At 39.9% G+C, this 15,843-nt stretch overlaps 2 protein-coding genes across 5 annotated transcripts; one reads left to right on the forward strand and one right to left on the reverse strand.

Annotated features, from left to right (window-relative positions):
* Positions 1-1,659: 1,659 nt before the first annotated feature.
* On the reverse strand, positions 1,660-10,113 carry LOC109785202 (plant UBX domain-containing protein 11). 4 transcript variants are annotated; one of them, XM_073496213.1, is made up of 11 exons: positions 9,853-10,021; positions 8,856-8,938; positions 8,586-8,691; positions 8,334-8,386; positions 8,155-8,236; positions 6,981-7,046; positions 6,820-6,887; positions 5,586-5,798; positions 4,987-5,479; positions 2,251-2,514; positions 1,660-2,118 (listed from the first exon to the last, which is right to left on the reverse strand). In XM_073496213.1, exons 3-11 carry the CDS (start codon positions 8,683-8,685, stop codon positions 1,913-1,915), a joined length of 1,545 nt encoding a protein of 514 aa, XP_073352314.1. In that variant the 5' UTR covers positions 8,686-8,691; positions 8,856-8,938; positions 9,853-10,021; the 3' UTR covers positions 1,660-1,912. The 4 variants fall into 4 exon arrangements, with proteins under 4 accessions (XP_073352314.1, XP_020199401.1, XP_020199402.1 ...); XM_020343812.4 differs by lacking the exon at positions 8,856-8,938 and having other exon boundaries at positions 9,853-10,113; XM_020343813.4 differs by lacking the exon at positions 8,856-8,938 and having other exon boundaries at positions 8,586-8,685.
* Positions 10,114-10,142: 29 nt separating this feature from the next.
* Positions 10,143-15,141, forward strand: LOC109785201 (adenylylsulfatase HINT3). The gene is made up of 7 exons (XM_020343811.3): positions 10,143-10,437; positions 10,792-10,847; positions 12,202-12,259; positions 13,251-13,317; positions 14,442-14,497; positions 14,660-14,713; positions 14,847-15,141. Exons 1-7 carry the CDS (start codon positions 10,216-10,218, stop codon positions 14,931-14,933), a joined length of 600 nt encoding a protein of 199 aa, XP_020199400.1. The 5' UTR covers positions 10,143-10,215; the 3' UTR covers positions 14,934-15,141.
* The last annotated feature ends 702 nt before the right edge of the window (positions 15,142-15,843 follow it).

Below are 15,843 nucleotides of genomic sequence, written 5' to 3' on the forward strand. Positions count from 1 at the left end.
GCCAGTGCAATTATCATCAACTGGTGCTATTTCGGGAAGGAGGTTGGGTACCAATCATTGCCCCAAACTTCCCGAAAGCAACTCCACATGAACTAGGTGGACACGCAATAAAAAAGAATGTGGTTCAGGTCTTCCGCCACTCCACAAAGCGGGCATTTCCCATCGCCAGGCCCGTTTCATTTTTGCACTTGGTCTCCTAAAGGCAACCGCCCCCTGATGAGTTGCCGTAGGAAGACCTTTATCTTTGGTGGTAGCTTAGCTTTCTATAAGGCTTTCAATTCCTCCTGACCCTCTCCAGTCGCAAGTCTATCGTAGAGTGATTTGGTTGAAAACAGGCCGAAGGGGTCCAACTTCCATGATGTCTCATCCGAAGTTGTCGAGAGGGTAACGCTAGCCACCAAGGAGGACAACGCAAGCCACTCCGCGGGCTCAGGTGGGCCAAGGGACCTACAGAAAGTGAGGCTTCGTCCTTGATCCTCCACGGTCGTCGCCACCGAGATCACTGGGTGCTCAAAGATGGCAAATAATAAAGGGAACTGCACCCTGAGGGGGTCATTCCCGAACCAACAATCCAACCAGAATAAAGTGTATGTGCCTCTATTGACCGCGACAACCGCCCTCATGCGGAAGATCAGTTTGAGAGACTGGATCGTTTTCATATATTATGGGACGGAGGGAACCCCGGATACGTCTACGATACGAATCAAAGAAAATGTTTCAATCTCATTATACGCAGAGTAGCAGGCACCGTGTCCGGAATCTTGAAGCATGCTTCACCGCCAATAACCTTGACGCAACTGCAACCATGTGCAGCCGCGCATTTCTCGAGATAGGGTGGGATGTTTCCAGAGAAGAGGAGAGGTGGAGACAGCCAAAGCAGCTAGGCGTGCACAAATATAAGGCAATCTTAGCGACCTTTTTCCATGTGGAGAGAACTTTGCTAAGATAAGCACGCCGCCACCTGCAATGAATTATTTGCATCGTCTGGTCCCCGTCCTTTGTCTCATCACAGCTGAGAACCAAACACTTCTACAACCATCAATTGTTCAGACCAGAAGTATATAAGATATGTTGTTCTATAATCATCATACATAGTTAGCCTTTTACGGTAGAATTAATATCCCAAGTGTTTTACAGACTAAAGGAGAAACAAATAAATTGTAACAAGAGCTTAAAGCCCCCTTTGTTCAGAAGATTCTAAAAACACAGAAAAGAAAGGGGACGGGGGGGGGGGGGGGGGGGGGGGGGGACAAGAATCAGAAATTGGATTGGAATGCATGTGTAAAACAAAGGATGGATTTTCACAAAAAAAAAAAAGTAAAACAAAGGATGGAAAAACATCAGAATTTTACACAGGAATACTAATAAATATAGTCAGATCAAAGTAAAACCACATGGAAAGGTATAATTAGCATGTTATTATGCCACTAAGGATCTCAATCTCATTCTTCATGCGTAGGAAATTAAAAGAGGTCCAAGTGAATTGTAAAATTCCTGCATTTTTTCTCTGAAACTGAAACCAAAGAAAAATCTCCACTATTTTTCCTGTGTTTGCTCCACTATTCTTTTGAACCGAAAGACGCCTAAATATATGAAAAATTTACAGCCATAATAGACTACAATGAAATAATTAGTAAAAGCTCACAAAGAAGGACGAGATACTACATCAAATTATATATGCTCGTATGGAAATAACAAAGGTCATTCCTGGGGTGAACAAAGTAATTTCTAGGGTTGCACGTGCCATATTACTAGTTATGTATAAGCACTGTAATTTAACACCTCAGTTTGTTCCCAACATATGTATAAGCACTTTAGTTTAACTGTTTAACACCTCAGTTCGTTCCCAACATATTTTTTCCCCGTTAAACGGTTCAAGTATCAACCAACTTCGATGCAGTCTGGTCACCCCCTATTTCTTTTCATCGCCTCCAAACTCTGTAGAATTCCCATTCCAGAAGACATTTCTATTATCAGAAGGATCTTGTTCTTCACTGCTTAGAGTGTGAATGTTGCCACCGAACTGTCGGGGCCGCCTTCTCAAGGTATTTCCAGAGCTATGAGTAGTTGTTTGTTGACTTCTATCACCACCAAGAGGTTGGGATTCAGAGCTTGGTCCTGCCAGAGAAGTAATCATAATTTCACTAGTCAGAAGTGGGATATTTTTCATACTACTCTTCAATCACGAAGAATCCAAATAACAGACCAACAAAGAAATATCAGCAGAAGAATCTAAATAAGAAAACATACTGTACTGCTGCGAGCCTTCATTTCCCAGTTGATCAGGATGTGATGGGGTGGGATTTCCTCTCAAGTAGGACAATGGATTCACGTATGATAACGCTGCCCCCAGAAAACCCCAACCACGTGACTTGTCTGAATCCACAGTGCGATCCAGATCACTGGATGGCAGTGACGATTGGTGCCTTGCCACTTTAACAGATTGACGATTTGGAACGACAACAAGGGCCTGGCGGGTTTCAATACCCAGCTCATACAATGTGGTTTCCATATCTGAACAAGAATTTGACAATCAGTTAGATCCAACAATTCAACAGTATGATCTGAAGTTAGTACAATGAAGTATGAGCTTCTAAATAGAAAGTCTTGTATAAAATCACAACATGGATGTTTGTTAAAAAAAGTGATGCAATCTCAGCACACAAGTAAAACACAATGGGACCATACCCGAAACACCTTATTCAAGTTTACATCATTAGAGTCAAATGCCCAGGAAGTTAAAGTTAACCTCAAGAGGGGGATTCACATGCAGAATTTTATTTTGAAGTCTATATGAAAAGAATACTTATCTGAACTAATAGCAAGAAAGAGTTCAAGCATACATGACCAGCTTATGGACCAAATGAAAGCCTTACTTCATAGTTCATACTATCATTCATACCAAGTAGATGGTGCATTAGAATGTGTGGCCGTGTGCAACCAAACGTTAAGCAAATAAATGGATTAACACTCTATGCCTATATAGCGCAAGTCCTGGTAATTCATCAGGAAAGTCCTGGTGAAGCAAAACTTCAAGCCAACCTGTGGTGTATATTTAAGCCAAAAAGACACTCGCGTAGATCTTCAAAATGGTACACAAAATATTTAGATATTTCACATGCAAATGATAATAGTATATTCTCACCAAGAATCACTCTGTTCCTACAAGCAAGACATGATTTTTTTTTCCATGTAATTTCTGTAAAACAAGGCTCAACCTCAATTCTTCCATCTGTTTCCTAATTTTACCCCTCCAACGGTCCACACCAATTCATCCACCTGCGTACCCCTTCGACTGGGACGTCTCCTTTTTCTTTCCTTTTCATTCCACAGTAACTCCTTGCCTCCCCTATCCTTTCGCCTTCTCCTTTTCTCTTCCACAGCGAGGTTCTTCCTCTTTCCTTTTCTCAATGGCAGACCCAGAAATCCCCAGCAGTGAGGAGAGAGAAGTCTGCTTGTATCGTACTGAGTAGTAGGTACGTAGGTAAGCGTAGATTAATTTGATTAACGAATGGTTGCCCCCCGCCCCGCCCCCCCCCCCCCCCCCCGACTCCCCCCTAAACGATGTGCTCGAGGCTTGAAGCCCACACGCCCAGCTGCAGATTAATTTGATTGAGGAATAGTACGTACTGCAGCCCATTACTAGTTGGTCAAAACGGCCTGTTTAGTCTAGGGAATCCTCATCGTCTATCCATTGTTTCAGCGCCGAGGCGACACACAACCCTCGCTGCGTGCCTGTCTCTTGGGTAGTTATAGGAGAAGGGCTGGGCGCAGACGGCACTGCATACCCGATCCTGATCGACGGCCGAAGCAGTCACGTTCCGTCCCCGTCGGGCGACCATGGCGATGCTCACGAAAATCCTACAGTCAGTCTCTGCTTCATTGATTTGTATCATACATGTTACAGGTCTACATCAGGCAGCAGCAATTTCATGATTTAGATGAAATTAGTTAGGTTAGTGATTTCTTCTTTTATTCTGGCGTACCAGTATTGCAAATTAGTCATGATGCATTGGTTATATAATTTAGATTTAATTTTTCATAAATTGTGTTTGTATTTGTGTAGTCAAGAAGATGAAAACAGTATATTTTTTGTCTATAAATAACACATTTGATTTTCTGGGTAGTCAAGAACCCGAATTTAAAAAAAATACAAATGTAACCTATTTGCGTTGCCCCGCTGATTGTAAGATATATCAAAAGCATTCAATATATCAAAAGCAACTGCCAACTGGTGAGAAGATTGCGTGTGGGCTAATAACTGGAGGGGCAAAATCGTCCAAGCCACAGCAAAAATTGCGCTGCAAGTCGCTGCTTTGGTCTTAGCAAAGGAAGATTTGCGCCTTCCTTTACGGATCGGAAGGAATGGTTAGGATAAGTAATGGTGAAGAGTAGAGGCAGAGGGGAAGAATACCTGATAGTACAAAAATCTATCTACAAAAACTATTACCGCATATATTTTACAAGTTATTTCTCATAAAATTAACTAGTCCTAAGTCTTACTAACTCTGTACCATTTATAAAGCATGCGAGCATTTCAATTTTTCTTCCTATTATGAAGTGTGCCTTGTGAATTTAATGCTAGCTTCTCTCTGCCCAAGTTTATTTACTCTCTTTGCTGGGAATTTATACACAGCTATCAATGATACACATCATTTATCATCATTTCAAAGAAAATGCAATGACACACAACAAATAATTTCCCCCACTGGTAGTAGGAACCACGTTTTGTGCAACATGCAAGCACACTTTTTTATTATAAAGAAGCTTATCATAGATTTCAATCCAGGAGGCAAGTTATTGCTCATTTGCAGCTAATTAACGACTAATAACAAAGAACAAGCCCTCGTCCATGCAAAAACTGAAGACTGAGTTAAGTCCCTTGAAGTAGAGAACTGAATGGGATTGATCTCTGGTCAATATGCAGGATAAAACAAAGCTTTATATTCTAAATATGTCCATAGGTGCAGGGTGAAGATTCAGTACCTTGTTCCGTGAACACTTTTCTAGGATAAAGCATTGCAAGATTATATGATCCAATCCCACTACCTTGGTTTTCATCCACAAAAGTCTTCACCTTCCTTAAAACATCTTCTTTTGTCAGTTTAATCTGCAGGCTAGGTCCATCAGGCATACGAATGGCCAGCTGAATATCATCTTTCTTTGCAGAATCTGTGGTCACTTCAATAGCTCTGCTAGTAGTTGCCTTATCTTGTTCCACAGGCAACTGTGGAGTACTCCTAGTTGGTATGCTAGAAGCTGGCTTGGAGGGAACCTTAGTGCTATTCCCATCCACCATATTCTTCCTTTTTGGCGAAGGTGTACTGCCTGTCTGATTTGGATCTGTGGAACTGTCCACATTTGAGCTTGCTGGAAAATCTGGCAATAGAGCCTGACATGCTGAATCTAGCTTTTCCTCAGCGGTTATGTTGCATGGAGCTGAATCTGATTTTGGGATTTCACTTGTCTTGAGAAGTTCCTGGTGCATATGCAAGCAGTGAGTTATCCCTTCTCTTTCTCATGCACTATACCGAACAAAACTTCATTCAACTGAAAGGTAGCAGACTATGGACAGACAAACTTACAGCATGGCTTGTGCTACTAGGTGGTTGTGCTACCAAATCAGTAGAATTAGCAAACCCACGGACTGCAGAAGACTCTGAGGATTGACCTGATGAATTGGAATGATTTTCTGAAGTAGATGAACCGTCTTCACCAGGCATAGTTGTCGAAGCAGTATTCGCAGGTTCAGACATTCTTGAAGCAAGTGATGCAGCTAACAGGGTTGCCGCTGTCTCCTAAAAAGATCCCAAGTAGCTCGTATTTAGCAAATCTATAGCACTACTGCACTAGTGTGAAGAATAACCCAACAAAGATCATACAGTAACAACTAACAAAATTATAAGATTTCCTATGGTTCCTCTGGAGAGGAAGACCACTCTTATTTTCTTTTTTCAAACATACTTTTTCCTGTAGTTCAATAAGGAAAGACCAGGTTTGATGTAACAGTACACAAGTAAAAATCTTAAACAATACAAGAATGACGCTTTGTCACTGTTGTTATGGAACCAAAACATCTCAAGCGGAATCTAAGGAGGTCAGATCACCCATGAGTATATTACTGAATTTTAATAAAAGAGTCGCCTATCATCTTAGATTGATTAATATACTTTCTCTGACCCATGCACATGAACATTAATAATACTCCAGATTTGTACCACATATTTTTATTATAGTGATATGATTATAAAGTCATATCATTTGGCATGTGGCAGAATTTAATTTAACTTACGAACTCGACAATTAATTGACCAAAACAAAAGAGACAGGAAGAGGCACTATTTATGTCATACCCTCACCGACATAGTTCTATTTGTTGGTACCAAATAGTGCTTTAAGTAGCACATTATTCTATACAGCAGCTTATCGCTTTGTGCAGCTGTAGTGCCTTTAAGAGTTCGCTATGGCCCGCACGAACCTACTATAGCCCCTATATCATGCAGTGTGTATAATTGCAACCCTGGTTTTTCAATCGTTACCCCAAGATTTGACACAGGGACAATACAAATTATAGTTATTCAAGTAAGTAATTTGCTTAGAGATTGACTGATTAACATCATATAATTGCAATTATACCTAGGCAAGCTGCACCTACCATTTCTCCGGTATCTTATCTAATAGAACTTTCCTGCCATTTGAACTCTGCCACTCAAAGTGATAAAAAGAGTGCAAGTATAGAAATGAATGCAACTGAAAATAACTACGGAACAGGCTTGTAATAAACTTTAACAACAGATCTATATTTTACAGTTTATATACCTGCAGTTGAAGTGCAGCCCAAGCTTTATCAATGCTTTCCTTAAGATCTTCTGGGCTAATATACCCCTCTGCCAGAAGACTCAATTAAGCACTGGTCCAAACTGTCACTTAACGAAAGATAGTTTCCACAAAGAAAATTGGAAGCATAGTTGTATTCATACCATGATTCCATAGCATAGCACCACTCAGTCCAACGACAGATATACTTGGGACAGACTTCTGTGGATCTGATTGAGAAAAAGTCAAGGATGAAACTGCACAACCAAAGTAGAACATTGTGATTATAGATATGAATAAACAAACGGATTCTTCATTAGCTGCAAGACCAGTTCCATGGTTGCTAAGATGAGATACATCATACAAGTACCAAAATAGCTGCGCGAAAAAATGCATGAAATATACTGAAACTATGACAAGTACGAGGGCAGGTATAGACGTATAGCACCCACATTATAACTATAGCAGTGAATAAGCAAATCCAACATGATCAGAAGGACTCTGGGATGGGAACATTAGATGGTTCGTTTTTGTGTTGGCAAGACCTGTATCGTGGGATTCTACTACTGTATGATGTTGGTAGGGTCATAGATCGAACAATGTGGTCTCAAAACCATATGAGTCTAGCTAAAACATATGTATCAACATAAATTAGATACTATGTAGGATTGGGAATGGAAAGGTTCCAATGGATTTGGATCATTTGGCATGGACACATCTCGACAACCATACATGGATTGTACGATATATGTCCGATAATCAATTAGAAGATCAGATGAGACCAAAAAAAAAGGATGATTCATTTCTTCAAACCTCACTAACAAAGTGCCAAAGGCCTAACCACCAAAGTGTAGTAGTACTGCTGGGTTAGTCCGACTACATATAATGCTTGAATTAGGGAATCAAAACAAAGTAACTGAGGACTGGTCATTTTGGGCAAAACAAGAACGATACCCCAAGAGGGCAATATGTAGATCCATCGCACATGAGGACTAGTCTTTACGCGAATTTTTTTTTGTGGTGTTACATAAATATGATACCAACATATTTATGACAGCAAACCATTTCTCTGTTTTTGCCATGGAAATTTTGAAGAACTACTTCAATTCGTGATAAATTATTTTATGTTTTTCTATCAAACCACTAACTCTCCATGATGTCAGTATGATGTGACTAACATGTTTCGCGATCGAAAGGAATTGTGAACTAAGGCTTATAGATGAAGACTGTCAAATATTTAATCTAGAGCTGTAAATCAATAGTATGCTGTCAATCCAGCAGCTAATCCAGAGCAATCATCACCACAGTATGATAACAAATATGTGTGTGCAAGGATACAGATAGCTGAAAATTGAAGCGCATCAACATCGCCTTGTTTTAGTTGCAAGAATATGCAACATCTGCTTATCACTGCAGCCACCTGCGAATACCCCACATAAGCAATTTGCTAATTCAATATGTAAATCCACAACAGAAAATAATCTTCTGTACAAGGAAGGAAGTTTAAGGGAACCCACATGTTCATCAACCAATGTAGACTGTTCCAAACTACTTGAGGTTTCATCTTGACCTGAAATGAAACAATAGATGTCCTGTCAATAGACTGGACTACATTCAAATAGTAGAATATCAGTCCAGACAGGATTGTACTGGATAGTATATTTTCTTTATGCAGAACAATCATGGATATTGCCTGTCATTGTCAGGCTACCAAAAAGGATGACATAGATAGCATATCTACAAGATGTTGAATTCAACAACAAACTCACCTGATATGTAAATTACAAAGAGTTTTTTCTTCCTTCTTGATTGATTAATTGCATCTGGAATCGAACCTTTGTACGTCAAGGAATTAATTGTGATTTCCATCTACAGCTAGAGAAAAAGAAAGAGTATGATGACATGGACACGGGATCATGTCCAAATACCAAGAATAGATTAAGAAATGAGAGTTGGCCACATTAATTATTGAAGGATATTTTCGTTACAAACTGTCTCTTAGAGATAGTGAAGTCAACATAATTAGATATTTTGCACACCTTTCTTCTCCCTTTCCTTTTTCTATATTGGTTATGGTTAGGAACTATAAGACTACCCATAGTGGGAGTAACATAGATGACACCTAAGAAGAAGAAAAGATGATGTGGCAGCTAATTAATGAGGAGAGAGACAAATTGAATAACATAGCTAGTTACTCACACTATGAGTAACATCACACATATCAAGGCAAGATGTGTCTATAGCCTAATAAATCAAGTGTTGCATGTTACCACACATATGTTACTCCCCACTATAGAGGTAGTAACATAGACTAGTAACATATGCATGTTACTAGTCTAAGTTACTCCCCACTATGGATAGTCTAAGGTCTTCCACAATTATGTTACTATGCATAGGGCAATTCACTAGTTGGTCAACAAAAGTTTTCACATGTAACTAAAAGAATCTCCAACAAAAAACACATATACATTTCATTCTAGTAACCAAACACGAGTCAAAATCGCTAGATTTATTACAAGGGGCACGAAAAGGGGTCGAATCATGTTCCCACGGTCTATGCCTCCTAAATGTTCATTTCCACCCTATTAAATGATACGTACATACAAACAAAACAGAGGTGGCAAAGAACATCACAGACTCGTTAAACTTGATTAAAAAGTCGGGGCCAGGCAGGAATATGCGCAGTAATCTAATCGAGGCAAAGCACAGAGGGAGCCAATAACTAAACCCGGACCAGAAAGATAGCTCAAGAACTCAGCGGAACACTGACACTGGTCAACCGGGGATTACCAAGATATATAGGCAGACGGTATTAGAAAGATCGCTCGGGGACAGAGTGGAACTCCAAAGACGCAGAAGGTAGGCGCGTCAAGCACATCACAATTTATCAGAATCGCATGACAGTTGTTGCAAATTCGCGGTTATTCTAATCGACTACCGGAACGGAACTAGGCTCTACCACCAAGAACGGATCGCCGAAAACTATTGGTGAAGAACTCAGCGAGGGGAGTGGGTGCTGACCAGTTGAAGACTTACAGGGGAAGGCCGATCCGGTCCTGAATCCGGGGGAGGGAGGGGGGATGGAAGGGCGAGTGGGGCGGCGGAGTAGCCGACGAGCAGGCGGCTTCTTGGACCGGCGATGGTGGGCAGCCGACTGGTACGAGTCTCTCAGAAGAAGACAGAGATCGAGATGGAATGAAGCTATGGGAGAGGATGAGGCTGTTACGCTGGCCCAAGACGACGAACCCGATGAGGTGTAGGGCTAGAACTGGGCCGGGTTCGGGCTGGCCCTGATTCATCTGAACGAGGCCCGGCCTGGTGAGCTATTATTCACTGTCGTTGACCCGCCGAACCGCGTACGAGCCACACGCCCAGGCGACCACCTTACCCACTCCCAAAATGTCCCCGCCGAGGCGCCTCGCCGTGCTCTGCTCCCACCTCCGGCCCGACGGCGCGGAGCCTCCAGCCGAGAATGAGCGGCCGGCCGGGCAGCAAACGGTGATATCTGCCTCTCCGTGCGGCGACGACGGCCGCGGCGCGGTGGCCGGTCGCGTGGGGGATCGGGAGGCGGAGAGCTGCGTCTTCTGCCGGATCATACGCGACGAGGCGCCGGCGTTCAAGGTGCGTCGGGCCCTTCCTCCGTCTTCCCGTTTGTGTTGGTTGCTGCCGCCACCGCGCTCGCGAGTCCTCTCTGCTGCACGGTCGCCTCAAAGAGGGATTACATGGCAGCTTCGTTCAGACCTTCACTTATCCAAATTGTAAACACGAAGCTTGCTCTACGACAATGCGTAATCTAAGAAACCTCTAATTCTGTGTCGCCATAGACAGTAAATATTCGTAGTTAAGGTGCTTGTACATGAATTGAATAACGGCCATAATTGGATGAATTCATTAAGCATCCATTTTTTCCATTACCTATTTAGTGAGGGGCGGCCGGTTCATTGCTTTGAACAGCTTTGTTTGTGTAATTTGCAGCTCTACGAAGATGATGTATGCATTTGCATATTGGATTCCCATCCATTGGCTCTTGGGTAAGCTGATCCCTTCTTTCACCCATATTTGTCAAATTATATGGTTGGAAGTTTTTGACGACCAATATCTTGGGAGGATTATAGAGCATTTCCAGATTGGGGTATAAATGCTTGTCGTTGCTTGGAAGAATATTTTCTATCTCCTTGATTTTAAGAATTACATGAGTATGTAATGTTGATTGATTTATGCCTTCGCTCAAAACTGGCAAAATGTGTGCAGTTCAACTTTTGCTATAGTATTTAGTACTTTTTGGGCATCTCTTAGGCCATTTCCTTTTGTGGAGTATGAGGCCAAGAGTCTCATCTGGCAATCTTTTCTTGAACCTATTGAATTTTATGCACCAACCAATAGAACCAAAAGTTTGAACTAATGGAGAAGGTTGGACAATCCTCATAAAATTCAATAGATTCGACCTGCAGAACCAAGTTTGCAGGTTCAGATTACAGCCCTATACATAATGCATAAAGTATTTTCATCCATCAATGATCATAAAGTTTTATGACAAGTGTCTGAACTTTCTATCCGGTGGATTGCTACAATTTATAATTCAATACAAATGCATTCATTGCAGCATATCAATATTTAATTTCAAAAATAAATCTTGGTTTTTTTACATGATTCACAGCCGCTTTAATTTATTTGCCGGATCTTCACAGTTAATTTACCGAAAAAGGCTTTCGCCTCGCTTTATATATAAAGCAAACCACTAGAGCCAACGAGTTCAACAAAGATCCAAACCACATGACACACACACACGGTAGCACACGAGCAAAGTACAGAGCTTAATGCTGAGGGCACAGCTCAACAAGCCCAAAAAAACTAAAAGCATCATACAGCGGCCACGGCAAAGCCACAACCACGGCCATTCAAAGTATGAAAGTAAATTAGAGGGAAATGTGGAGAAGAGTGAGTCAGTGAAATGCATTTAGATTTGTCTCTCTACATTTGGTATGCCTCTTTATACTTTTAAACACTAGTTTACTAAACAAAGGAGCTTTTATCATATTTTCTTGCCCAAGAAACACTACTAAACGAATAGTGACCAACACATTTTCCTGCCAAATAAGGTTTTAGCAATTGGTTGGTTGGGTGGAAGGAACATAATATATCTTAGTAAACCATACTCATTCATTTGTGCTGGCTTTAAATTCAATTCAATTAGCAATGTGTAGCTTACTAGATGCACAGGTTAATCTCCCTTGAATTTTCTCTCTTGAATCACCATTCATCTTAATTGTCATGCGCTTAGTTAATTTTTTTCCTGGTTAAATGAGTGTTAACCTATACTTGTTTGTTCATTTTATTTTCCATTTCTTAAGTGATATTGTCTCCTTGTCATTTTCACATCTTCAGGCATTCGTTGATAATTCCAAAATGCCATTTTTCATCTATGGAGGTCACTCCACCTCATGTAAGTGTTTTATTACTATAATATACATGATATTGTTTCTAGGAAATTATTGTTTCTCGATTTGAAGCGGAACCTGAGCAAAAAAAATACCCTATTTGGTATTTGATTTTCTTTTGATATTTTCTCTGCAAGTAATATGTAGTAGGTAAATAACATCCATTCTGTCATCTTGACTTTGCATTTAAGTGGGCTCATTGATTGGAAAAATGTCTCCTGCTTCCAAAATAAAATGGAACAAATAGTATCGTATGCCACATCCAAATAGGTTTTCTTCTTAGGGGCCAAACGAATCAAAATGCTGCGGTATTTATTCCATGAGCTGACTACCAATTTACTCTTGCATTAGTTTTTCGCATATCTCAAAGTTTGTTGTATGAAAGCTTAATTTTAGATTCTAAATTATATTTGAGCACAAAAATTTCGAGATACCACATCCGAATCTTTGTAGCGGATTGAAGACAAAACAGATGACATGCAACCTTTTTTTTGTTATTTGCCATTTGTGGAAGCTACTTAACTAGCCAAATAGTCATGCCTAGACCTGATGTTACTAAGGGAAATCTGATGATCAACTGGTAGATTCATTTCGTAACTACTATTGGACCATTCCTCCACATGCCTCCGGGCCTGTTGGTTCCTTCTGATGGCGTGACATTTTTAAACTATCTCATGTATTCAGACAAATTTCTTCCTCTCCATTGCTAGAGGCGACACTGCCCTTTTTTGGAGTGATCACTAGTCTGATCAACTCCTGTGTAGAAGATTTCTGAGGCTGCATTCTTTTGCCCTTGATAATCTGTCGCCGGTCCATGAGGGTTGATGTGATTAAAGGATGCATTTTAATCAGGCGAAAAGCATCTCAATGAAATAAGTAAAAAAATGCACAAAGCAAGCTAGAAAGTTTGCACCCCCATTGCTCAGTTTCTAGATCATCTACCAGATTAATCATATAATAACGTCTTCTGATGTTGATATCTTGTCTCTGAGCCAGGTCATAGCAGCCATGTGTTCCAAAGTACCTTTTCTGAGCAATGCAATTATGAAGGCTACTGACTGCGGTAGGTAGACTACAAATATTTTCTGTTCGTTGTTGGCATAACTAAATTATATATTTTATTGTAATAGAACTGTCTGTATAAACTGAAGACGCACAGCAGAACTAAAATTTTCATCGCTTGTGTATAACCCAATGAAATACTTTCTCATGACTTATGATCAGTCTCTTGCACATAATTTTGTCCAAATATTGTTGTTTGGACTAAACTTAAAAGAATCAACATAGGCTGTTGAGTTATCCAAAAGGACTTCTCAATTTGTTTTCTACATTAATCCCAAACATGCATATGATTAGGAATGCCTGAGTGTCTTCAATGCCAGATTTATGAGTTGACTAGCTAAAATGGTGCCAAATTTCAATCTTTCAATGGTGGATTACATAAATCTACAGAAGTATGAGAACACTGTCCTGAGATTGAAGTACTTTGCTTCAAAACCGTAATAGAAACCCAAAATGAGAAAATAATCCCTACATTGTATGCATTGAACATAAAGTCGATTTATTTGCTGGTTCCAACTAAATGTGACAGAAAGAAAAAAATACCTCCACATGTACCATTCAACACTCAAACTGGGATAATGTTGAGTTTGACACTATTAATAATAAGCTTTTGCATGAGTAGGTTAGAAATAAAAATAGGTGTGCCACTTCAAGATTAGCAGTGTTTCGATCTGGTACTTGCACAGTTTCTTCCATATGCATAACGCATCTGCATTTGTCAGCATGCACTATGTGGATGACTTAATCTCCAAAGTTCATGTATTTTTTCCCTGAATTTTCAAGAAAACATGAGCACAACTTTCTTGCTTTCTGCACTCTGCAATATATTTGCCATTTTCAGTGTGTTAAAAAGGCACTCAGTTATCCCTTTTGCACAAATAATGGATTGTGTAATATGACTAGTTTTTGCAGTCTGCTATTTTGTATTACGTGCATCTATACAAAACCAATACAATGTATGTGTTATTTACCGCAACATGATTAGTCAATTAGACTTATATCTTAATCTTTCAGAAACGTAGCTCGGCAATTGCGCTGATCTGTTGTGATGCGTCTAAGATGCCATTTGTTATCTAACATTTGCTGATTTGCATATTAATTTGATCTGATTGTCTTGGAACTCAGATGCATTCAACTTGGTCGTCAATAATGGAGAAGCTGCAGGACAAGTTATTTTCCATGTGAGTAATAATATCTCAAACTCAAAGTGCATAGGCTCTATTTTGTATGTCATTGTTTTCTAGTATTACAGCGTTCTCACTTCCATATGATTCCTCTGCATTTGTTTATAATCAACTTTAGAATTATTTACTGATCCTTATTGTGCTTTCAACTATCCACAGACCCACTTCCACATAATTCCTCGTAGATCTGGTGACAAGTTGTGGCCGACAGAGGTATCTTGTCTTCCACATTTCTATATTTCCATTTTCAAAACCTTTAGCCTTAAGTTGGGGCTGTTGGTAGCAAAATAACTTGTCTTATCACCTACTGACATTCTTCATCACAATCACAACTAAAAAATTACAGAGCTTTAGGAGGAGCTCTATTGAGCCAAATGAAACCTCGAGCCTTATTAGCTGCATCAAGGAGCAACTTGATTCTTCAGAAGACTGAAGCTCGTTACCGCATAAGGTGCGATAGAAAGCTGCTTCAGTTGTCCAGTCAAGTACATAATCTGCCTCGGTTGCGTAGCTGAAGTAATCCATGAATTTAACAAATTCGATAAAACAATGGCACTGTAACTACTGTATAATATTCCCCGCAAAAAAAACTACTGTATAATATCTGACAATAAGAGCTAAAGAAGGTGGAGTTATGTCCAGTGCTCAATCGCATGGAGGGGGAAGAGAGAGAGTGTTTGTGTGAGTTATGCTAGTGTTTGAAAAGATGGCTACCTACGCTGTTCGTAGGTGCTCGATGGCCAGCTCTTATTGCCAACTGAGACCAGTTCTTATTGCCAACTGAGACGACGAACTATGTACGGAGCCACCTTCGCGTAGATGATTATATCTTATGGAAAAAATCTAATGAAACTAATTTGGTGTTGTAAATGTTAATATATATTTTTTGATAACCTTGTGCTCGCCCTATATACTCCCTCAGTTTCAAGATAATTAAAGTTCTAGTTTTGTCAAGTCAAATTTCTTGAAGTTTAACCAAACATATAGATAAATATGCTAATGTCTACAACATCAATGCATATAGTATGAAAATATATCTTATGGAAAAAGCAAATGAAACTAATTTGGTGTTGCAGATGTTAAAATATTTTTTGATAAACTTGGTTAAATAAAAAGAGGTTTGACTTGGGACAAACTAGAACTACAAATAATTTGAAATAGAGGCAAAAAAAATTGTGAAATGGAATAGAGGGAATATAACTGTACTGGAACCAATTAAGCCTGATAGCTAGTTTGGTAAAGGCTACGTACAGTTTTGCAGGCGTTTTTTTTTCCTTTTCGTTTATGTTTCGTAATGTTAAACATGTATTAGAAAGTTCCTTGGGTATTTTAAAAATATTCAT

Source organism: Aegilops tauschii, chromosome 4, assembly GCF_002575655.3.
Source record: "Aegilops tauschii subsp. strangulata cultivar AL8/78 chromosome 4, Aet v6.0, whole genome shotgun sequence".
Classification (NCBI taxonomy): domain Eukaryota; kingdom Viridiplantae; phylum Streptophyta; class Magnoliopsida; order Poales; family Poaceae; genus Aegilops; species Aegilops tauschii.

Coding starts and splice junctions, on each gene's coding strand:
- LOC109785202 (XM_020343812.4), bottom strand. CDS start 8,685: ATGGAAATCACAATTAATTCCTTGACGTACAAAGGTTCGATTCCAGAT. Junction 8,237..8,333: donor CTACATTGGTTGATGAACAT/GTGGGTTCCCTT, acceptor GGGTATTCGCAG/GTGGCTGCAGTGATAAGCAG. Junction 2,515..4,986: donor AAAAGTGTTCACGGAACAAG/GTACTGAATCTT, acceptor ATTCTTGTTCAG/ATATGGAAACCACATTGTAT.
- LOC109785201 (XM_020343811.3), top strand. CDS start 10,216: ATGTCCCCGCCGAGGCGCCTCGCCGTGCTCTGCTCCCACCTCCGGCCC. Junction 12,260..13,250: donor TGGAGGTCACTCCACCTCAT/GTAAGTGTTTTA, acceptor TCTCTGAGCCAG/GTCATAGCAGCCATGTGTTC. Junction 14,498..14,659: donor CAGGACAAGTTATTTTCCAT/GTGAGTAATAAT, acceptor AACTATCCACAG/ACCCACTTCCACATAATTCC.